Source organism: Macaca nemestrina, chromosome 4 (genome assembly GCF_043159975.1).
Source record: "Macaca nemestrina isolate mMacNem1 chromosome 4, mMacNem.hap1, whole genome shotgun sequence".
Taxonomy (NCBI): Eukaryota; Metazoa; Chordata; class Mammalia; order Primates; family Cercopithecidae; genus Macaca; species Macaca nemestrina.
The window spans coordinates 184,225,886-184,249,908 of record NC_092128.1 but is presented as its reverse complement, the minus strand read 5'-3'; the positions used below and the strand labels follow the sequence as shown (position 1 = coordinate 184,249,908).

General features: G+C 40.8%; 1 protein-coding gene across 2 annotated transcripts in view; it reads right to left on the bottom strand.

The window, feature by feature from the left end:
• Window positions 1-1,070: 1,070 nt before the first annotated feature.
• The window catches only part of LOC105472608 (beta-secretase 2), a 109,464-nt gene continuing 86,511 nt past the window's right edge, over window positions 1,071-24,023 (bottom strand). For both annotated transcript variants that reach the window (XM_011726004.3, XM_011726005.3), the window contains 2 exons: window positions 19,613-19,781; window positions 1,071-2,300 (listed from right to left, as the gene is read on the bottom strand). In XM_011726004.3, coding sequence (XP_011724306.1) covers window positions 2,047-2,300; window positions 19,613-19,781 — 423 coding nt within the window. In that variant the 3' untranslated portion in view covers window positions 1,071-2,046. The remainder of the gene's footprint in view (window positions 2,301-19,612; window positions 19,782-24,023) is intronic.

Here is a 24,023-nt window from a genome sequence, read left to right as displayed (position 1 = left end):
TGAAGAAATAAGCAGGAAAACTAATCAGGGCATACCTGCGATTCCCTCCTTTTATTTCAAGGGTTTGAATTTTTCACAGCAAAGGGAAGGCACAATCTCGGGGTGTTGGCTTCACTCCTGTGCAAAGTGGCCCACAAAACAGCAACCACAGAAAAAGCCAATGGGATGAGAATTGGACTTCCAGACATCTCTCCCTGTGAAATGCATTCTGAGATTATGAGTTCTCAACAAGCTGAGAGCAGACGTGACAATGGGCCCTGGTACAAGAGCCCCCTCCTCCCATTCCATGCCGTCATATTCCTTCCAAGCTGCAACTCAAATCTTCTCTAGTGAGAACAGCACAGAAGTTTCTTCTGGCTGCTGGAGAGTCTTCCAGGACACCATGACAAGCCGACGTGGTCTCCACGTCTCTTTGGCAGAGTCATATATTTCTCAGTATGGTGGTGACCCGGGGACCCAGGGAGCAGAGCAGATGGCTGAAACATCCACACGTAGCCTACTGTGAATACAACCGACACTTTTGCAGGAGGGGATACTTAGCACTTTTGGTGGAATTCCATAATACAGTCAACCCACCCCAAAAGAAATGCAAAGGGAACACTGAACTTGGCACACAATCAGGAGAGAGGGGATACTGTCTTTTAACTCTTCTCCTAATGACATCAGGTCATATAAGGCTAGGTCGAGGAAACAGCTTCCACTCTTCTTTGGCAAAGGCCTCAAAGTGACGGAAAGTAGGGACTGCCCCCAAATAAGGTACCACTGCACACCTGTTACCAAAGATTCAACACCCCCAAAGGAAGAAGCACAGAGGTCAACTGCTAAATGATTTAAGCTGATTGGATGGGTATGCTTGAGCCTACCCAGTTCTGCAAAGGGAAACACACGGCTTCGAAGCACGGGGATAAGTAGACGTTCCCTCGTGTCTTCTGCACATCTTGCATCTTCCTTCCCCGACAGCTGGTCAGAAATATGGGCATCAGGCCATTTCCCTGTTTCCCAACAGGGTAATAGCCAACCTACTTCCAGAGAAGATTTGGAAAAAGAGACAACTAAGCTAGTGAAATAGAAGTTTTTTCTCATCAAAACATGATTTATTAATTTTAAGCAAGAGTAAGCATATGTGATAGTGGCCAGCTTGGTGACAGAACTCTTCCTGATCGATGCACAGTTCAGCACCTGTCGGGTCTTGGCTGTTGGGATGATAATTCTTTTGGGTGAGGGAAACAGCCGTGGTCAAGGCTGCCTGCATCCCCACCCAGGCACAGGACCCTGGGCAAAGTCTCAAAAGAGGTAGTGTTTTCACTTTCGCACCAACAATACAACACAGGTATTGGGTACAAAAGAGGAGATTTCCTTCCCCTCTACCTCAATGGGCAAAAGGCCTTCCATCTTCAGAAGAGGCTGGTGAGGACCATTGGTTGATGACCTCCTAGTGAATTCTGGCTCCCATTCAGAGCACAAACCCAGAAGAGGGGCCTGTGGCTGTGTTTCCAGATCTGAAGGGTACAGCATGGTTATATCCCCAGGCCCCAGGCTGCTTCTCCTGCCATCATACTGCAAACCTTCTTGTACCACTTTGACCCAGGTTGAGGTCTGGCGCAAAATACCCTCAAAGGTGATTAATACGAAAAGCTTCCTGTAAGCTAAGAGGGGTTATCAACTATATGCACTTATTTTTCCAGAGATTGAAGAGAGAAGACAACTAGCCAAGGCTTGGTTTTGTGTTGGTGGCACATGTAGACAGTTTGGTATAACCAACCCCATAGAGCCTGCAGCCCAATCCACTCTGTTTTGGTTTAGAATGAAGTTTTTTTTTTTTTTTTTTTTTTTTTTTTAATTATTTTTCTTGGATGTAGGGAAGATTTGAAAGCTTGAAAATCAAGAATCAAAAGACAGTGAATCTGAAAGGCATCTGGGAGCAGAACAGAGATTGAAGACGGGCGGGCACGGGAGGAAGTGCCGCTGTCGATCCAGACTGCTGCCCTTGAAATGTGATTTTCTTAATCGCTGAGTTCATGGTTGCTTGAGGTCAGGCCTGGCTCTTCATTTCCAGCGATGTCTGACCAGAGAGGACTCATCATTGACGACCTCAGGGTCACGGGGGCGACGCTGACACCGGAACGGCAGCAGCAGCAGGACAATTAAGACAAGGAGGATGGCTCCACAGACGCTCATGAGCGCATAGGACACGATCCACAAAATGGGTTCGCTCAAAGACTGAGCGGGGACACAGTTACTGGCTATGTCCTCTGTTGAGAAAGGCCCGGAAATTTCAGACACTGCAGCACCTGCAATTTCTGGGGAGACAGAAAGGGAAAATCCACAGCTGTGAAACGAGCAGTCCACCTCTCACACTGGACACAGACAGAACCCCCTGTTTGATTAAACTAGAGTCAAAATTGCACTGAGGTCCCAGAGGCTTAGACAGCTCAGGAAGCACTGAGGGGGTCACGGCTCAGCGCGCCTTCGGGGGTCCAGTCCTTGCACACTGGAACGACGTCATGTTTCCAGGTGTGTGGGTACTGAGCCTAGGTGTAGAGGGGAACTGCAGCAGGGCACATATGGGAGCACCCTGTGCTTCATGGAAGGCCGGTGAGGCTGCCGTGCTATGCAGGTGAGAGTGCAGGTCAGCGCCTGGTCGTGGCAGCAGCTTGGGTTGTGCTTCCTCAGTGCAGATGAAAAGAGAGGAGAAAGAGTAGGAGAGTCCACCGCAGAAAGCTCAGTTGGACCTGCCTGTGTCATGGGGAATTTTCCCTGGTGGAGTCAACCTGAGTTCACTCTCTACCATGGATTCTACAACAGATAGGGACTTCATATCAGCCTGACTCATAGCCTTAGTGGGCTGTGAGACTTCCCTGGGTCAGGCTGGCTCGAGAAACCCTCCCTGCCCCACTCTTATCCTGGGTCTCATCGCCAGCCAGGAACAGCAAGAGAACGCAACACCTAATTCATGACATCAGTGGTGACAAAGAGAAACAGTTAAAATTCACCCAGTGACTTCTGCCAGAGACTCTTGAATAACTTCAAACCAAGAAGAAAGTTGAGATGATTTCTTAAAGTCGGTTTGTGGATTATCAGTAGACTTCCTTTCCCTACACTAGGCTTCTCTGCCCCTTTCAGGAATATGGGATCTTAAGCTTTACTTGCAATATGGAAAAGAAATACGCCTCTTTACCCATTTTACCTACATTTAATCACAGAAATGAATATTTTGGCACCAGAAAATAACACTGCTAAGCATTTAATTTTTCTATAACTAAAGCCTCAAGATCTTCAGAGCTGCCAAATAATACCCTTTTTGATTGAGGAAAGAAAAAGTCAAAATAACAATGGGATAATGACCTGAAAAGAATGGTTTTAAAATCAGAGAAAAAACAGGCTTGATTACTTTGCAAAGTGACGGCATTTTCTTGCTAATGTGGATTCTGTCATAATATGGCTTTTCTAAGTGCACTGAAAAAGAAAAGCAATGAACAAGAGCCTGCCAACACCTGAGAACAGAGGGATGCACCCTGCAGTCAATCTACACTCCCATTTCCTGGTTTGTAGATAATGATCTTCTTGCTGTGTCTTTCCATGGTGGAAGAGACAAGGGAGCTCTCTTGGACTGTCTTTAATAAGGGGCAGTAATTCCATTTACAAAGCAAAGCTCTGCCTTCATGACCTAATCACCTTCCAAAGGCCCCAACACCAAATATCATCACCTTGGAGATTAGGTTTCAACATAAGAATTTTGGCAGGACATAAACATTTATTCTATAGCACTAATTATGCAAAGAAGCAGGAAAACACAGTTCATAATAGGGAGCAAAACCAATCAATTGGAACTTAGTAAGAAATGGCATAGATGATAGAATGAACAGGCAGGATATCAAGATATTTGTTATAACTGTATTCTACTCAGGATGCCAGAGAAAATGTTAAACATGTTAAATAGAGACAAAGAAGATATTAAAGATCTAAATCAAGTTTTTAGAGACAAAAATTGTAATATGTGAGATGAAAACTATACTGGATGGTTGTAAGAGCAGATTATACACTGCAGAAAAACAGACTAATGAATTAAATAAAAAACCATAACAATAGAAACCATCCAAAATGTAGCACAGAGGAAAAAAAACTTAAAAAAAAGAGAGAGCACATCAGTAAACTGTGGACAACATCAAGCTGCTAACTCATATAATCAGAGTACTCAAAAGGAAGAAGGGATTGTGAGGCAAAAAAATTTGAAAAAACAAACCAAAAATTTTTGAAATTTGATGAAACTATAAACCCACAGATCCAAGAAGCCCAAAGGACCCCAAACACAAGAAACATGACATAGATTATAATAGTGAACTGCTGAAAACCAGTGATAAAGAGAAAATTTCTTAAAAGCAAGGAGAGAGAAAAAAGAAATATGATGTACAAATGAATAAAAATAAGGATTATAGATGATTTCATGTTGGAAGCAATGCAAACTAGAAGACAACAGAGTAACATCTTTAAAATACTGGGGGTAGGAAAAGCCCTGCCAACCTAGAACTCCATACCCAGCAAAACTATCTGAAAAATGAAGAAGAAATAAAAATGTTTTCAGTCATATACAAGCTGAGAGAACTCATCACAGATTTTCACTGAAGAAAGTTCTTCAAGCAGAAGAAAAAGGACATCAGAAGGAAACTTGAATCTACACAAAAGAATGATGAACATCAGAAATGGGAACTATATAGTAGTTACAAAATCTTTACCTTTAATTTCAAATATTTAAAAAGATAATTAACTAATTAAAGCAAAAATTATAACAATGTGCTGGGTGGCTTATCATATAGGCATAGGTAACATGTATGACAATAGCACAAAGGACCGAAGGCCAGAAATGGAAGTCTATTGTTGTAAGGCTCTTAGACTATATGAAGTGGTAGACTGTGGTCAGTTAAAAAATTTACACTACATATCCTAAAGCAACCACTAAAATTTCACAATATAGAGTTATAGCCAATAAACTAGCCAAGGAGATATAAAGAAATAGAAAATAATCCAAAAGAAGGCAGCAAAAAAGGAAAAAAGAGAAAAAATGGAACAAATGAGACAAAAAGAAAAATAGTTTTCTTTCTTGTGTTACTGGTTAAACACAGACATATCAATCATACATTAAATATAAATAGTCTAAATCAGCATTTGGCAAACTTTTTCCATAAAGGGTCAGACAGTAAATATGTTAAGCTTTTTAGGTTAGCTTCTTTTTGATTTTTTTCAACCCTTTAAAAATTTAAAAACTATTCTTACCTCACAAGTCATACAGAAACAAGCTACATGCTGGATTCAGCCTATAGACAGTTGTTTGTTGATCTCTGGCTTAAACACCACAACTAAAAAACAGAGACTGCTAAATTAGATAAAAAGCAAGATTCAAGTATATTCTCCGTACAGGAAACTCGCTTTTAATGGAAAGATCCAAAATGTTAAAACTAAACAGATGGAAAAAAAACTATCATATTAATGCTTATCAAAAGAAATCCAGAGTGGCTATATTATTAGACAGAATAGATACAGATAAAAAAATTACCAGAGATAAATATAGTAGTTTCATAATGATAAACTGTTCCCTTCATAAATAGGACATACAAATCCTAATGTTTTTGTACCTAATAACAGTGTTTCAAAATACATAAAACAAGATTGATGAAAAGGAAGAGAGAAATAGACAAATCCACAAATACAGTCAGAGATTCCACAATCCCTTTCTCAATAATACAGCAAGTAGACAGAAAATAAGTAACGATATAGAATACCTAAACAACACTATCAACTAACTTGATCTAACTCTTACAAAATAATCCACCCATAATAGTAGAAGAATATACATTGTTTTCAAGAGCACAAGAAATATTTACTGTGACAGACTATATTCTGGATGATGAAACAAGTTTCAATAAATTTCAAAAGATTCAATTCATAAAAACTCGATTCCCTGCCCGCACTGAGGTTAAATTAGAAGTCAGTAACAGAAAGCTTCTGGAAAAATCCCTAATTATTTGGAACTAAATAACACTTTTGTGGCCCTGTGTGGTGGTGGCTCATGCCTGTAATCCCAGCACTTTAGGCGACTGTGGTAGGAGGATCACTTGAGGCCAGGAGATGGGGGCTGCAGTGAACTGTGCTCCCACTTCTGTACTCCAGTCTGGTGACAGAGCGAGACCCCATCTCTATTTTTATATATATATATATATTTAATAACATTTCTAAAAGTACAAAACTTCTAGAAAGAAACATAGGAGGAAATCTTTGTGTCCTGGGGTTAGGTGAAAAATTTCTTAGCTATAATACCCAAAAGCACAATTTGTAAAAGGAAAAAAATGGATTTTATCAAAATTAAGTAAGAACTTATCTTTCATAGAAAATATTAACAGACTAAAAAGACTTGGCAAAATATTTGCAAGCCAAATTTCTGATAAAGGATTTGTTTTTTTTTTTTTTTTTTTTTTGAGACGGAGTCTCGCTCTGTTGCCCAGGCTGGAGTGCAGTGGCGCGATCTCGGCTCACTGTAAGCTCTGCCTCCTGGGTTCACGCCATTGTCCTGCCTCAGCCTCCCAAGTAGCTGGGACTACAGGCGCCCGCCACCACACCCGGCTAATTTTTTGTATTTTTAGTAGAGATGGGGTTTCACCGTGGTCTTGATCTCGACCTTGTGATCCGCCTGCCTCAGCCTCCCAAAGTGCTGAGATTACAGGCGTGAACCACCGCATCTGGCCCAGACTTGTATTCTTAATATATAAATAACTCTGAGGACTCAATGAGAAAACAAACAACCCTATACAAAAATGGGCAAGAACATTTGAAAAGACACTTCATTTAAAAAGATGCATGAATGGCAAAAAAGATGTTCAGGATCATTAGTCATTAGGGAAATGCAAATTAAAACCACAATGAGACCACTAAGTATTAATACCTATTAAAATGAAAATACTGGCCATACCAAATGTTGGTGAGGATGTTTAACAACAGGAACTTTCATACGCTGCTGGCAGAGATGTGACATAATACAGCCAACTTTGAAAATGAGTTTGGCAGCTTTTTAAGAAGTGAAACACACGTGTTATATAACTCAACCATTCCATTCCTAGGTGTTTATCCAGGAGAAATAAGCAATATATATGTCCAAGGACTTGCATGCTACTGTTGATAGCAGCTTTATTTATGATTGCCAAAAAAACCCAAAACTTGGCATCAATCCAAAAAGTTTATCAACAGGTGTATGGGGATAAAGAAATTGTAATGTCTAATTGACCTGCAATAAAAATGAACATTGAACATGAAACATTCTAGATGAACCTAAAAATAATTTTATTGTGTGAAAGCAGTCAGACAAAATGGAATACATACTGTATGATTTCATTTATATAAAATCTAACAAATGCGAACTAGTCTACAGTGACAGAAGGCAGGTCAGTGGTTTCTTGGGAATGGCACGGGGTCCGTAGGACCTGGGAGGCAGGGAAAACAGCTCAATGCGTATGATCACTACCTTGTTTGTGGTGATGGTTTCAAAGGTAAGCACATATGTCACACTTATCAAACTATATCCTTTCAACATAAACTGTTTATTTTACACCAATTATATCCCAACAAAGCTGTTTTAAAAAGTCAAAAGAATAAGATAATCAAAGCATGTCAAAGAATAACATATCTGATATAATCTCATTGAGATTAGAAAAAAAAATACCAAGGCCGGGCACGGTGGCTCATGCCTGTAATCCCAGCACTTTGGGAGGCCGAGGCAGGTAGATCACCTGAGGTCAGGAGTTCAAGATCAGCCTATGGAGAAACCCCATCTCTACTAAAAATACAAAATTAGCCAGGCGTGGTGACACATGCCTGTAATCCTAGCTACTCAGGAGGCTGAGGCAGGAGAATCGCTTGAACCTGGGAGGCAGAGATTGCGGTAAAAGGAGATTGCGCCATTGCAATTCAGCCTGAGCAACAAGAGCAAAGCTCCGTCTCAAAAAAAAAGGAGAAGAGAAGAGGAGAAAAACCAAACCAACCTCAGCCACGCTGACTACATGGATATTGATTACTTTAGTACTGTTCTTCCAGTCGAATGCCTGAGTTCATACCCATTTTTTCATATGTGCTGTGTGTGGTGTGTATAATAAAAATTCAAAAACCCCCAATAAAATTAATTTTCTTCAATGCACGTGTATTACTCTTTATTTTTTTGAGATAGGGCCTGGCTGTGTTGCCCAGGCTGGAATGCAGTGGCTATTTATAGGCATGATAGTAGCACACTGCAGCCTCAAACTCCTGAGCTCAAGCCATCCTCCCACCACCTCAGCCTCCCAAGTAGACATGTATCACTTTTATAATTAGAAGTCATGGATTTTGTTTTTAAGTTTTTGAAAAACAGCACCCGTTTAAGATGGTCAGACATAAGGCATTATCTGGGAACAACTGTATTCGCATATTTGCTAGCTAGCTGCTCAGAATTAAAGGAAAGCTGAATTAAAATTCCTTCTGGGGGCTTTTTCCAGGAATGCCATTCACTGCATGGTCTGTACATTGATTCCTTATATAATTCTATGGTTTTAAAGCAGATTCTAATGTTTTACACTGGATTGATTTATGAGAGGCCATTGCATGCACTGGGTGAGAGCATGACCCTGCGGCCAGGCTCTGGGGTTCCAGTCCTAGCTCCCACATACAAGCTGTGTGATCTGGGACAAGTTACTCAACTTATTTGCCCCCGTTTTGTCATCTATAAAATGAAGGTAATAACAGCCCCTACAAGTCAGTCTTGTAAGAACAATCAAGTTAATAGATGTTAAGCACTTAGTACAGTCCTGGGCTAAGATCAGTGCTACATAAATGTCCGCTGTTACTAAAATTGTTATTTTTAATTTTTTCATCAATGTCTCGGGTTACAATTTTAATTGTGTATTTTCTCTCAAAGGTCAGGATCTGGTTGATAATGAGTGCCGGTGGAAGATCTATAATTTTACCAAGGATAAAAATTAAAATGGTCAGGTCTTTTTCCCTATAGCATATAAAATAATGAGAAGTGTCCCGCCACACTGATTATCTGGTACTGAGATGCTTTCTGAGTGGCATGGTTTACTTAGAAGAACATTCTGGAGTTTCAGGACAGAGGTTCTGGACTCAGGGCCAGATTTTTTTTTTTCCTGCAACCACGTGAAAGCTATATCTGGGGCCCTCAGTGTTCTCTTCTGTAAAATGAGGAAACACAGCTGCCTGATCTATACCTTTGAGGACCCCTGGCTTTGGTATCTGTTGATTGTAGTCTAAGTAGATGGCAGAGGAGTGTCTCTGAAACTCTGCTCTTAACAGCTAGCTTTCCTATTTTTAAACATGAGCATGTACCAGATGATCCACTTTCAACCTGCAGCAAGAAAAATTCACAGTGAAATGGCTGCCATAATCCATCATGTGCCTGAAGTTGTACAAGCTGAGATCTATACAGCTCTTGGGTGCTAAATGTCTCAATCTATAAAAAGAGATGGGTGGTATTTCATAAGCTTTGGATACATTAAAATAACAGAGAGTTGTCAATTTTAACACTCTATTATTTTCGTAGCCGTAGGACACTTGGCCCAGCAACACAGAGGCGGTTGAAAGTGCTCCAGTCCCTAGTATCTGTGTCAGATATGAGATGATGGCCAGAGCCATAACACACCCTGACCTCCAGCCAATCTGACTGCAGTACTGATTCTCAGCAGGGGTGGGAGTGGGCTGAGGAGAGGCGGGGGCAGCATAAGAGAAGCATCTGGGGAACTTTTTCCAAACTACCTATCACCTTCCCACCCACCACCAACCTGCTATGCCCTGGCTGGAAAAGGCCTGAGGATGTCGACCAGATGTATTTTGAAAAAGCTCCTCAAGAGATTCTAATCAAGCAGCTCCCACTCACTGCCCCCCCAATCCCAACCCTTAGGTTAAGTGTCATCTGACAACCACAAATGACCATGAAAACCAAGATTTAAAAAAAAAAAAAAAAAAAAAAAAAAAAAAAAAAAAAAACACTGCGAGAGAAGGGCAGCTCCCAAAGATTTGGGGTCCTCAAACAGTGGCTGGTGTGAAGGTAGAACCTCTTCCGGTTGCAATACAGAGAAATGAGGATAAAATATAACTTTTTAACTCTATAGCTGAGCCCAAAAGTAAGAGACATTCCTCAACCAGAAATGGGCCCTAGGGCTGGGGTTCCCATGAATAGGAGGGGCGAGAGACTTGACCCTGGGCACCAAGGAGGTGGGCACTGGGGTCAAGATGCCTGTGCAAGCCTTGCCCATTGGTAAAGGAGCTGGGAAATTCTACCAACAAGGAAACCTGGCTCAGCTCACGGGCTAAGAGGTTGGGGGAGGAGGGCAAGAAACTCTCCCATGAGAAATGGAGCCCCTAAACCTCCACCTCAAACATGGCTGGCATCTAAATTCGCAAACCTGGTATACAAATCCTAAGGTTCTCATGGTCTGAGGAAACTCAACAGAAACAAATGCAAAATTGCTTTACAGCAACACTTCACAGCCCAAGGCACACTGAACTCTCTTGGAAGAAAAAGTGTGCTCCCTCTAAATAGAAGCTTACAACAAAAAATTGCAAAGCAAATGAGAAAAAAGCCCCTATGAGAGAGCAGCCAGCAGACACAAAAACAAGATGAACTCCCCATCAGTGATGGAAAAATAGAACAATGTGCACAAGATTATACCATAGCTATGTTTAAAGTGACTAAAAACCCATTAAAATACAATTTTTTTTTTTTTTTTTTTTTTTTTTTTACTAAACAGGATGGTTCAAAAGTTCATAAAAGAAAAGAAAAATTAAGAAAGGAGAGTTGGAAAGTTCTGAAAAAGAATAATGAAAAGGAACTAATACTGTAAGATATATCAATGGAAGAGTACAGAAAATCCAGAAATAGATATACATCTCCCAAATATTTACTAGAATTTGGTATGCAGTAATTTTAGGATTTAAAGTAAAAAAAAAAAAAAGAGATAAATTATTTGATAAATGTTTTAACAATGGAGTAGTCATCCTAGAGGAAAGAAGTTTAATCCACACATTCTATGCCAAGTTAAATCAAACATAAAAGCACTTGAATAAGTCACAGAGCACTTTTAGTGAAGAAAACCATTTAAAAGGGAACAGTAGTCCCAAGACCCTTAAAGCAAAATAGCAAACTATTTAAATATACAAAGTAAACATTTTTTACACTAAAACATGTCATAAGCAAAGTTTTAAAAATTTACAATTGAGACAGAAATTATAGGTTCTTTTTCCTCCAAGCATATCATTAATTACTCCATTACATAAAGAGTTCCTACAAATTAATACAAAAAAAGAATCCAACAGAAAACAACAGGCAAAGATATGAGTGGGTAGTTCATAGAAAAGGACAAATAATGACCTTAGTCATTGAAAAGAAACTCAATCTCACTCATAGAAAGTGACACAAATTAAAACTACACTGAGATCATTTTTCATCTGTCAGATGACCAAAATTTCCAAGTTTGGTAACACCAGGTTGGTGGGCTGACTGGAGAAACAGGTCATCATCTACATTACAAGAGAAGGTATGGCCAGGTACCAACGAGTAGAAGCTCTACGGAAGGTAACAAAGTGATATTCATTAAAATTATAAATATTTATAGCTTTTAACTCTGCAATTCTAATTTAACCTAGATGTATACTTCCATATATGCGAATGATATGTATAAATGGTGTTCACTGCAGTATTATTTGTAACAACAAAGGACTTAACCTAAATGCCTATCAATAATGAACTGGTTAAATAAATTAGGCACACCCATATAATAGACTATGAGGTATGATTACCTCTGAGGGAGACGGACTATGTACTATATTGTACCTTCTGAATATTACCTAGCCTTTTAAATTAAATAAAAACTAAAACGAAGATAAAGGAAATCCAAGCCACAATAAAACTGTTACAAAACACTATAGAAAAGTTAACTGGCATATTTGTTTATTTGTTTATTTAGAGTCAGCCTGTCTCCCAGGCTGGAGTGCAGTGGCGTGATCATGGCTCTCTGCAGCCTTGACCTCCTGAGCTCAAGTGATCTTCCTGCCTCAGCCTCTTGTGTAGCTGGAACCATAGGTATGCTCCACCATGCTTGGCTAACCTTTTGATTTTTTGTACACAGGGTCTTACTTTGTTGTTGATATGGTTTGGCTCTGTGTCCCCATCCAAATCTCATGATGAATTGGGATCCCAGGTGTTGGAGGTAGGGCCTGGTGGGAGGTGACTGGATCATGGGGGTGGTTTCTAATGGTTTAACACCACCCCCCAGTATTGTCTCATGATAGAGTTCTCTCAAGATATGGTTGTGTACCATCCCCTTCTCTCTCTCTCTCTCTCTCTCTCTCTCCACCCCCTGCTCTGGCCATGTGAAGACTGTGCCTGCTTCCCTTTCTTCTTCTGCCACAATTGTAAGTTTCTTGAGGCCTCCCAAGAAGCAGAAGTCTGCACAGCCTGCAGAACCATGAGCTGGTTAAACCTCTTTTCTTAATCAATTACCCAGTCCCAGGTATGTCTTTATAGCAGCATGAGAATGAACTAACACAGTTGCCCAGGCTGGTCTTGAACTTCCGGACTCAAGTGATCCTCCTGCCTCGGCCTCCTAAAGTTCTGGGATTACAGGTATGAGCCACTGTGCCCGGCTATGGTATATTTGGAAAAGTATGAGATGTAATTTCTAGAAATGAAAAATATAGTCATTGAAATGAAAAACTGAAAAGAAAAAAAAGACCCCCAAAACCAAAGACAATTAAAGAATCCAAAAATAATAAAAATAATAAAAAGTATTAAAAAATCTCACTGAACAGGTTAAATAGTAGATTGAACATAGCTGAACAGAGAATTAGGCCAATATAAAATGTATCTGAAGAAATTACACAGAATGCAGCAAAGATAGAAAGGAAAACATAAATGAAGGGTCAAGTGACCTGAAATAAATAATGAGAAATCTCATTACTTGATATGATAGATCCAGAAGAAGAGACTAGAAAGAATGTGCATGAAGCAATAGTGGAAGAGGTAACAGCTGCGAATTCTCTAAGATTGATGACAAAAGACATGAGTTGTCAGATTCAGAGAAGGTAAAGGGTATAGCACGATGGGAAAACATGCTATACCTAGACACATCATGGTGAAACTTCAGAACACTATTCAGAACACTAGAAATTTAAAACAAAAGCAGTCTTACCAGTAACTAAGGAGAAGCAACAGATTACCCTTAAAGGTACAACAATTAAGACCAACTAGGGTCTTTTCTTCAGCAATCATCATGGCCAGAGGACAATGAAACTGAATCTTCAAAACACTAAGGGAACATAGGCAATCTAGAATTCCATGTGTAGCTAAATTGTGATGCAGAATTGAGGCAAAATAAAATTTACCTTTCATAGTTTTTAATAAAAGACGTCCAAAAGCACATTCTTCAGCAGAAAGAAAATTGCTGTGCGGTGTTCCACTGAATGGCAAGTCAAACTCCTTTGGTTGACTTTTGGGATGTTTCTATTTTGATAAAAGTGATGGTTTTATGTATTTATGTAACTACTAAAGTTTGCATTACTTTAGTTATTTTATGTGTAAAGCTGTTGTGAACTGTCTAGTTACGTCTCAGTACACTTACACATTCATTTCTCCTTTGCGTACACCTAAGAGTGACAACTGCTGGATTATAGAGTAGGCATATGCTTAATGTTGAATGTTGATTATACAGTAGGCATATGTTTAATGTGGAAATGGTCAAAAAGCTTTTCTATTCATACTGAATACTTTTCAGAAACTGGGAATCCCTAAATTTAGGATTGAGAAGGAAATTCCACAAACCTATCCTATGCATAATGCTCCATGGTACAAAATGAGAAATATTTCCTTTAAATTAAGAAAAAAGACAAAAATGTCCATTATCACCATTTGAATTCAATATTGTCTCAGAGGGCATCACAAAGAATATAAATAAAAGATATGAAGATTACAAGTGATTTAAAATATATTATTTGCAGATCATGTGGCTGTTTTAATAGAAAATCCTAATGACTCTAAAAACCATTTCTAAAAAGGAGAACTTAGCAATGTGGCTGGATATAAGATTAATACATAAAAACTGCATACCCATATTCCCAACAGCCCACAAGAAAATGCAATGTAAAATAATCTCACTTGTGGTAAGAACTAAGAGGTACATAGGAATAAGCCTATGTGTGAATCTTTCTGGACAAAATTACAAAACACTGCAGTAGGACATAAAAGAAGACCTAAACAAATGAAAAGATAGGGTACATTCATAGGGGAAACTTGATACGGTAAAGATTTGTTTCCTCTCAAGTTAATTCTATAAGTTCAATGCAGTTCTAATAGAAATCCCAACAGCGTTTTTCAGGGGTCTCGACAAGCTGAATAAAATGGCAAAAGTAGCCAAGAGAACTCCAAAGAAGAATAAGAAGGGTCAAGTCCCTGCCAGATATTGTCCTATAACTAAAAAAATAATAATAAAACTATATAGCTTAGCCCAGGGATAGACAACTTGACCAGTGGAATGGAACAGAATGCTCAGAAGTAGGCTCAGGCATAAATGGGGACTTGGTACATGACAAAGATGCTATTAAAATTCATTAGATACCTTGCAAAAAACATTTAACTGAAGTCTAATTAAGACTCTAGACTTAAGTTCAAGGAAATATGAAGTAAAATCAATGCAGTGTATCATTAGGAAACAGATAAAACTGAATATGATACATTCCATAAGAGAACTGGCCTTCCGAAACAAAATAAAAAGCAAAACAGCTAATGAAAACATTTTGGGGATGCCTGGGGAAATCTGCATGTGGCCAACACAGTCATGATATTTAGCAAATACTATTAATCTTTTAGGTGTGATTATGGTATTGTGGTTATATAGGAGGATGTCTTTATTTTTAAGATGCATAATGAAATATTTAGGGATGAAAGTCATGATATCTGCAACTTATTTGCAAATGGTTCAGCAAAAGCTACATACTCACCTATGCACACATACTGATATATGGCAAAATGTTAAAAGTTACTAAATCTAGATGGTTGGTATGCAGAACAGCATGATATTGTTTTTAGTCTTTTCTGTATATAATTTTTTTCATAAAAAATTGGAAAAATCAGAGGGGAAAACATTATATATTCAATAAGGATGCTGAGAAAATGGAATGTCCTTACAAAAATTAATTTCCTAATTCACATTTTGGAAGAAAATAAGAAAAAAGTATGCAATATATTTAGAAGAAAAAAATCCCTATTTTGTTGGATTAAGGAAGTATTTCTTAAATAAGGCACATGGCATAATTCATGAGAGAAATACTGGTAAATTTGATTTCACTAAATTAAAGACACATATAAATAAAAGGCACCAAAACAAAGTAAAAAGAAAAGTCAGGGAGACTAGTTAGTATAACTCAGAAAAATTAATATCTCAGAAATATAAGGAACTCACGTCTATCAGTAAAAAATATGGGCAGAAAAATGTGTGCACTCTATTAGAAAAATTCACCCTCAAAGAAGCTCAAACATCCCAAAACATATCCAAAGTTGTGTGATCTTGAAAATAATCAACTAAAATGTGACACTATTGCACATACCTGGATTAGCAAAACACAAAGACAAAACAAATACAGTAATGCTTTTAAGGAATGGAAATTCTCATATAATGCTGATATTCCAGCTACTTTAAAGAAAAATTTGACCGCAGCCAATAACACTGAAGAATTACATATTAAATCATTTAGAAATTCCGTATCTAGATGATCTCATTCACCTACACAAAGATGTTCACTGCAGTACTGTTTATAATTGCCAATACATAAATAATCCAAATGTTAATTAAGATAAAAATGGGTAATCTGGGTACATCCATAAACTGAGATACTACGCAGTCAAAACAAATAACCTAGAAGTCATATCAATATGGAAAATCTATAAAATATAATGTCAAACAAAAGTCAAGTTGACAAAGAATACACACTACCACAGCATTCCTATAAATTAAAAAAAAACCAAACCAAACAAACAAATCAACCAACCTAGGCTTTGTGATAAGTATATGGTAGGACGTTTCCAAGATGACTGCGAATGACCCCTGCGCCTCCTTGCATTTACCTGCGTCGTCCCATCCCACATCATATCAGGGTCATTCTGTGTGACCAACAGAGTAGGGTAGAAGTGAGAACATGCTGCTTCCAAGATTAGGTGATGAAAACCTGGGGTTTCTATCCTGGGTGCTCTGTCATGCTCTCTTGGATCACTTGCTCAGGGTTGACCAGAGGACATCAGGCAGTCCTGGGGTGAGGTACAAATGGTGAGGGAAGCGTGGCTCCTGCCACCACAACAGCAAGCTTGGAAATAGCTCCTACAATGGACTTCAGACAGCTGCAGCCTCATAAGCAGTGGTGGGCCAGAGACACCTAGCTAAGCCCCTCATCAATTCCTGGCCCTCAGAAACTCCACAAGATGGCCAGGCATGGTGGCTGACGCCTGTAATCCCAGTACTTTGAGACGCCAAGGTGGGAGGATCGCTTGAGCCCAAGGGTTCAAGACCAGCCTGGGGAACATGCCGAAACCCCGTCTCTACAGAAAATACCAAAAATGTTCTGGGCATGGTGCCTGGACTACACATGCCTGTAGTCCCAGGTACTTGGGAGGCTGAGGTGGGAGGATTGCTTGAGCCTGGGAGAAGGTTGCACTGAGCCAAGATCATGCCACTGCACTCCAGCCTGGTAACAGAGTGAGACCCTGTCTTTTAAAAACAAAACAAAAAACAAAGCCAGGCTGGGTGTGGTGGCACATGCTTGTAAACCTAGCACTTTGGGAGGCCATGGCAGGGCAGTCGATCACTTGAGCCTGGGAGTTGGAGACCAGCCTGGTCAACATGGCAAAACCCCCTCTACAGAAAACACAAAAAATTATCTGGGGCAGTGGTGCACACCTGTAGTCCCAGCTACTCAGGAGGTTAAGGTCAGAGGATCACCTGAACCAGGGAGGTTGAGGCTAAAGTGAGCCCTGATCATGCCATTGCACTATACTCTAGCCTGAGTGACAGAGCAAGACCCTGTCTCAAAAAAAAAAAAAAAAAAAAAAAAAAGAAAAGAAAGTAACTGCAGAATGTGATAGAGAGTTGTGACATTGGGGCTAAGTTGTTACACAGCAACAGCTAATTAATACAAGGTGTTCATGCCCATCTAGTAAAATTATAAGTATATAGTAATTCAGATAAGAATATACACTAATCTCAGGATAATGAGTAATGCTGGGGAAGGGGGTGGGCTGAGACTTTAGCTATACTTGGTTTTTTATGTCTAAGACAAATTTTAAAGAAAATATGACAAAATATTAAATCTAGATATTCCATAAATGCACATAGTATATGATTTTCTGTAACTTAAGGTTTTTTTGTTACTTAGACATTCCATAATGAAAAATAAACACTTAAAAAAAGAAAGGCAGTATAGCTATTCCATTTATTAGGGTTCTGTCGAGCACGGTCCGGGGCCTTTAATTGCAGCCCTGAGGAAAGTAATTACTTTAATGGCTCAACAATCCACATGGAAGAGGAGACATATATAAGCGTATTTTCCCACGGCTGGTAGAATCTAACATTTAAGTACCAAAACGTCAAATACATTTTTTTAAAAGGAAGAAAAAGTGTATATGAGAGCATCTAGCAAATAACTCACAGTGAAATTCAGGGAAAAAAGTTGCCCTGCCTAGAGACTCCTAATATTACACCCTTTCCAACAGTAATTCACTTAGTAAACAAATGGTTATTAGACTCTGCAGTATTAAGTGGACACTCTAACAGCTGTTGCCATAGTAGCCTTTACTTTAATGATATTTAACGAGAGAACAGAAATTGTGGGCAAAATTGCTTAAGTTCTTAGATTCCCTTGGTTAAAAAGAAGTAGAATAGTCACAGTTAGGAAATTCAGTGATATTTCAGTCCCGCTTGCTGCCACAGAGAAAGGTCTCACTCAATGATAACTGAACAGGCTGAAAGAGTTACTGCACACGCAAAACGTAAACATTTACTCATAGCAAAGATAAAAAACATGACAATGGGAAGGGTTCCAAGTCTGCTCACAAATGCAAAGTGAGATACATCGGCGTGGATATTTATGAAGACATGTCACGATGTGTCATATACATACACTGGTTGGGATGATTTTATTTATACAGAATATGAATTGGCCTAATAGTCCATGTGCAATCTTTCCTTTTAATATTTCTATTCTCTCAATTGTTACTTTACTTTTCTGAAACGCCACTCTGCTAAAGCCAGTTAATGAAGCATCCCTTATCTGCTTTATTTACCAGGAGTCCTGTTTTAAGACCATGTTTTAGGTATTAAAAAATAGTAACTGAAATCTCTCCTGACCAGAATAATTCAGCTGTGATCACTTCGCATTTGGCCTGTGCACCTCATCCCGGCAGCTCTACACCTGGATTGAGATCAGAGTGAAGGTCTGAGTTGAGGCTCCCAGGATGGCCCAGCACTCTCACCTGTCCTCCAACAGTATCTCATATCCATCAAATTCCTACAAAACCCCCTTTCCCTCAACCACATGGTAATCTTGTATTTCTGTATCGATTCCCAAGTTTTCTTCTATTCTACCTCCTTGTCATTGATTCTTGTTTGACCTCACACTTAATTTTTCTCTCCTTTCACATATCACCAGCACAACTTTGGAATTCCATTCTGCTCCTGACTTCAAATCCAATGTACCAATTTATTTATTTATTTATTTATTTCCAGTCCCTTGACATCTTATTTTGAAAGGCTGCAATTCTCCTGGCCACTTTTCTGATTCAGGCTCTTCCTCCACTTGTCTCCAGCAATTCAATCTCATGCCCACTTCTGTGATTTGCCTCTGCCTCGCAGGCTTGGACTGTCAGTCAGAAATACCTAATCCTCCCATTAAGCTGTGTGTGGTGTGAGCACTCCGTTTCAAGCAAACTGTGAAATCTGAAGACATTTTCAAGCTTATGGGGTTTATCTATCCTCTTGACTTTCTCGTGCTCTCCTGGTTTCTCTGAAGACCTGCCAACCCTCCAGCTAGACTGCAGAGTCATGCTGCGGGCCGCCCTCACACATCTTTCAAAGGAATCCCACGACAAACAGGGGCTCCTTGGTCTCATTATGTTAGGATTTCAAGAAATCGCAGTGATAGGTGTTCATTTCCTATTTCAAAATAAGGACAGCTTTAAGGACAAATTAATGTACACAGCTTATATGTGAAATTTCTTCCTTACTCATTTTGCTTTAACTGTCGAAAAATTGCAATTCAACTCCAAAGCTCCATGGCGTATTTTTACTCCTAGTGACTATCAGGACTCACACTCAGTAAGCATTTCCCATGTGCCAAGCACTGAAGTTTCACATGGATGATGTCACCTAATTCTCTCAGCAATCCCATGATCCATTTTATTGAGAAGATTTTGATCACTGGTGATAGGAATGAGTGAAACAATTCAATGGTAATTGATTTGCCATCAAGAACTGCTTCCAAGTCAGGACATTTACATAAAGGATCTTGTTGGGGATCCCTATTCACTGCTAGAATCGCTCACCTGCACAGGGGCTCGCTGCGAAGCCCACCCTCTTCCGGGCTCTGTCGAAGATGACGTAGAAGCCCTCCATCACCGTGGCACCGATCACCAGCGCATTTGTGGAAGGGGAAATGCCGAATCGGTAACATTCATAATTCAGGCCGGCCCCCATCATGGGCTGAATGTAAAGCTGTTTGTCAGAGAGGAGAGAGCAAACAAGAAAAAGCACAAATCAGGCAACATCACAAAACTGCTGAGGTCACACTCATGCTCAGGACCCTCCCAGGTGCTGGGGGAAGTCACGGGGAAAGAAAGATGATCTCATTCCTGCCATCCAGGAGGAGAGAAGATCAAAAGCATGGTGATCAATATTATTGATCAGTGACAAAGCAGGTGGCCCGTATGCATCCCCTGGAGTTCCACACAGGTGCACACGCCCAGAAGACGTCTGTCTGTCTGCTGACAAAAATAGTCAAACTCTGTAAAATATTTTGAAGGGATTTATTCTGAGCCAAGTGTGGATGACCATGGCCCCCCATGAGACAGCCTCAGCAGGTCCTGAAAACATGTGCCCAAGGTGGTTGGTTTTATACAATTTTGAGACACATGAGACATCAAACACTTTTAAGATGTACATTGGTTTGGTTCAGAAAGGCAGGACAAGTCAAAGTGGAGCTTCCAGGTTAGAGGTAAATTTAAAAATTTTCTGGTTGATAATTGGTTAAGTTTATCTAACCTAGGATCAATAGAAAGGAAATGTTTGGACTAAGAGAAAGGATTGTGGAGACCAAAGTTTTATTGTGCAGAGGAGGCTTTTAGCTAATAGGCTGTGAAGAGAAGAGGTTGTGCAATGTGTCTTACAGAATTTAAAAGGGTGCCTTCATATACCCCATGAAATACTATGCAGCCATAAAAAAGGATGAGTTCATGTCCTTTGCAGGGACATGGTTGAAGCTGAAAACCATCGTTCTCAGCAAACTAACACAGGAACAGAAAACCAAACACCACATGTTCTCACTCACAAGTGGGAGTTGAACAATGAGAACACATGGACATATGGTGGGGAACATCACACACTGGGGCCTGTTAGGGGGTGGGGGACTAGGGGAGGGATAACATTAGGAGAAATACCTAATGTAGGTGGCGGGTTGATGGGTACAACAAACCACCATGCCACATGTATACCTATGTAACAAACGTGCACATTCTGCATATGTACCCCAGAACTTAAAGTATTTATGTATTAAAAAAAATAAAGGTTGCCTGACTCTTAGTTATCTTCTGGATCTGGAAAGAATAAAAAAAGGGAAAAGGGGAGTCTCTGTAGAACGTAGATTTTTCTCACAAGAGACAACTCTGCAGGGCAATTTCAAAATATGAAATGGAAATCTATTTGGGGTTAAAATATTTTTATTTCTTTCCTTATTCGTTATGTGATGTCATGCCAGAGCCAGGCTAGAAAGCAGGCCATGTTATACAAGGTTAAATAAAACCCCTCTGGCAAGACTTTATGGTTTGTAGGGTGAACTCCCCAGGCCCCTTAGGTAGGAATTTGGGCAAGAGAATTAAAAAAAAAGTCAGAGTTTAGTCCTCATGTCCATCTGGCCATCTGGCTATCTGCCCAGAGGTTATCCGCTGAGGACTTCACATGGCTCAGATGCTGCCCTCTGCACCAGCACTATGGTGGTGAAGGACACACAGTCCCACCAGGCACTAACCACAGTGTCGGAAGTGCCGCCATAGACCCCTCTATGGGTACTGCTGACCGCTAATCACTTCCTCTGTGTGGAAACTTTCTTCACTTATACTCTAAGGGGCCACATTCTTCTTCTCCCTAACTCCCTGGCTGCTCCTTCTCAGGCACCTGTATTGGATTTCCCTCACCTTCCTCCCCTGCAAGCATCAGAGCACTCTCAGGTTCTGGCCTCCTCTCAATCTTCCCTCCTTGGGTGACCCATCTGGCCCTACCCCATGGCCCTAGGTCACCCCGTGATCTAGCCTGAGACTCCCAACTACTCCTCTCCAGCCCAGACCTGGGCCACCATTGCCACACGCTTGTGTCTGCCTGCCTGTCCACCTCTCAATCGGCATCTCCTGTGTAACCTGAACACTGGCTGTTCCCCCCAAATCAGACCTCCCCCACAGTTCTCTGTCTCAGTAAATTCATGATTCATCCAGTTACTCAGGCCCTAAAGTGCTGGGCCAGTCCTTTTCTCTCTTACCCTACCTGGAGACTGTAACTAGACTCCTGTGAGCCTTCCCGTGAAACTGAAGCGGAATCTAATCACTCCCTCGCCCGACTCAGGCCAAGTCCTCACTGTCCTCGTCCTTCGGGATCCACTGCAATCTCTCCTAGCTGGCCCAGAGCCCATCATGCACCCCTCGGGCAGAGAGTTTTAAAAGTAGGCAGCCTGACGGAGGCAGGACGATTTCCTCAGTGAAAAGAGGAAGGAGTAATCAACACCAGAGAGAAGACAGAATCTGTGGGTCACAAGTTCTGCCGTTCAGGAGGGCCAGTTCCCACAGGTGCTGTGCAGTGTTAAATGTAGTCGAGTCGGCCACTGATATCCCTGGAGCCAAGAGTATACGGGGAAATGGGTCAAACCTTAACACAATCAGTGAGCAAATCAGTATCCTATCAGCAGTAACAATTTCTTGGCTTTTGAATAGCAAATAATTCAAATGCAGGCAATTAGAGAGTATAGCGGCTGAGTATGACAAAATGCCACTTGTTTGGAGAAAAGCAAGAGTGCAAAATGAGTAAGCAAATGAACCTTCCTGTGAGTAATGATTAGCCTTAAAGGGCAGAGGTAGGAAGAAAGACTTGGGAGGAAAAAGGCAGACACACTAATACACAAGAGTCCTGGGCCTTCTGGCTGTAGAGGGTTTGAGGGACTGCGAGGGGTGATTTTGGAGGGAGCAGAAAAGACTGAGAAGAGACCAGCAGGGAGGGGCTGCCATGTGACCACTCTGAAGAGCAGGTCAAGTAGGGACAAAGCACAAGCTATGAAGAAACCTCAGAGCTCCCCTGTGGGCTGGCGGCTGCTGTTTTTTAACAGGCCACATAGGATTCAGCCCATGGGCTGTTGGAAAATAGTGTTGAGTATGGACAAAGTTTAAAGTAATTGCTTTGGACTTGACTCTTTTCTGCAGGGGCAATCGTTTGCCCACTTATCAGGGCTCGTGTTTGAGAGGTCCCAGGTAAGGCCCCATCCTAAACCTCTGAGGACAAGAACGCTGTCGGTTTCCCTTGGTGTTAGAAAGGCTGCTGGGCAGAGCCTTTCTGCTGGGAAACGTGGAGCGTGTGGGGTCTCACCAGGTGATCTTTCCCAGCTTCCTATGGGAGTCCCCTCCCAGAAAGCGAATGGAAAGCAAGTGGAACATGATGCTGAGTAAGAAAATCAGGAAAACAGCAGGCAAAGTGGATTTTTAAAAATAAAAAATGGGAACATGTCGAAGTCAACCAAAAAATATCTACCATTATAAGTGAAAGCAATAATGAATTCTTAGGCAGAGATGTGCAAATGAGATGAAATGCTCCCAAACCTCTCTCATTCTGCTCCTGAGCTTGCCCAGTGCTGGGTCCTAAAAGCTATTGAGGAAGTCAAGCAACCCTTCCCAGCTGTGACCCGCCTGGACTGAGAGGTTTCCCCCAAATGCCTGCCTTCTCCTCCTGCTTCTTATGAGTACTTGGTGCCTGATATTTATTTAGCAGCACACACCTGGGTCCTCAAGCTGGGTTTTGACATTATTACACACCACACTGATGAAATAATGTCCACATTTTGTCGCTGTACCAGCCAAAATGTAATCATCAAGATAACATGATTTTTTTTTTTTTTTTTTGAGATGGAGTCTCATGCTGTCATCCAGGCTGGAGTGCAGTGGCACGATCTCAGCTCACTGCAACCTCTGCCTCCCAGGTTCAAGCGATTCTCCTGCCTCAGCCTCCCAGGTAGCTGAGTCCACATCACCAAGCCCAATTAATTTTTTGTATTTTTAGTAGAGATGGGGTTTCACCGTGTTTCCCAGGCTAGTCTCAAACTCCTGACCTTGTGATTCACCCTCCTCGGCCTCCCAAAGTGCTGGGATTACAGGCGTGAGCCATGGCGCCGGGCCAAGAGCACATGATATTAAAGATGCTGAAAACATAGCATTGTAGCATCACTTAGTGCAGTGCCATTCACCCAAGGATACTGCATTCTTCTGAAGATGTCTTTGGTAGGTATTACTGTTTCTCCTTTATAGTTAAAGAGACACAGGCAGGGCTAAATGCTTTGCTCAAAGTTACGGCGTGAGGGAAGGGCAGTGCTGAGCGTGTAACTCGAGCCTCTCCTGAGAGCGTGGTGTCTCCTGTTGGCCTGAATTTCTCCTGAACTTTCAATCCTTTCCCCAAGATCTCTCCTTTTCTGGAAAGCACATCCCTACAATG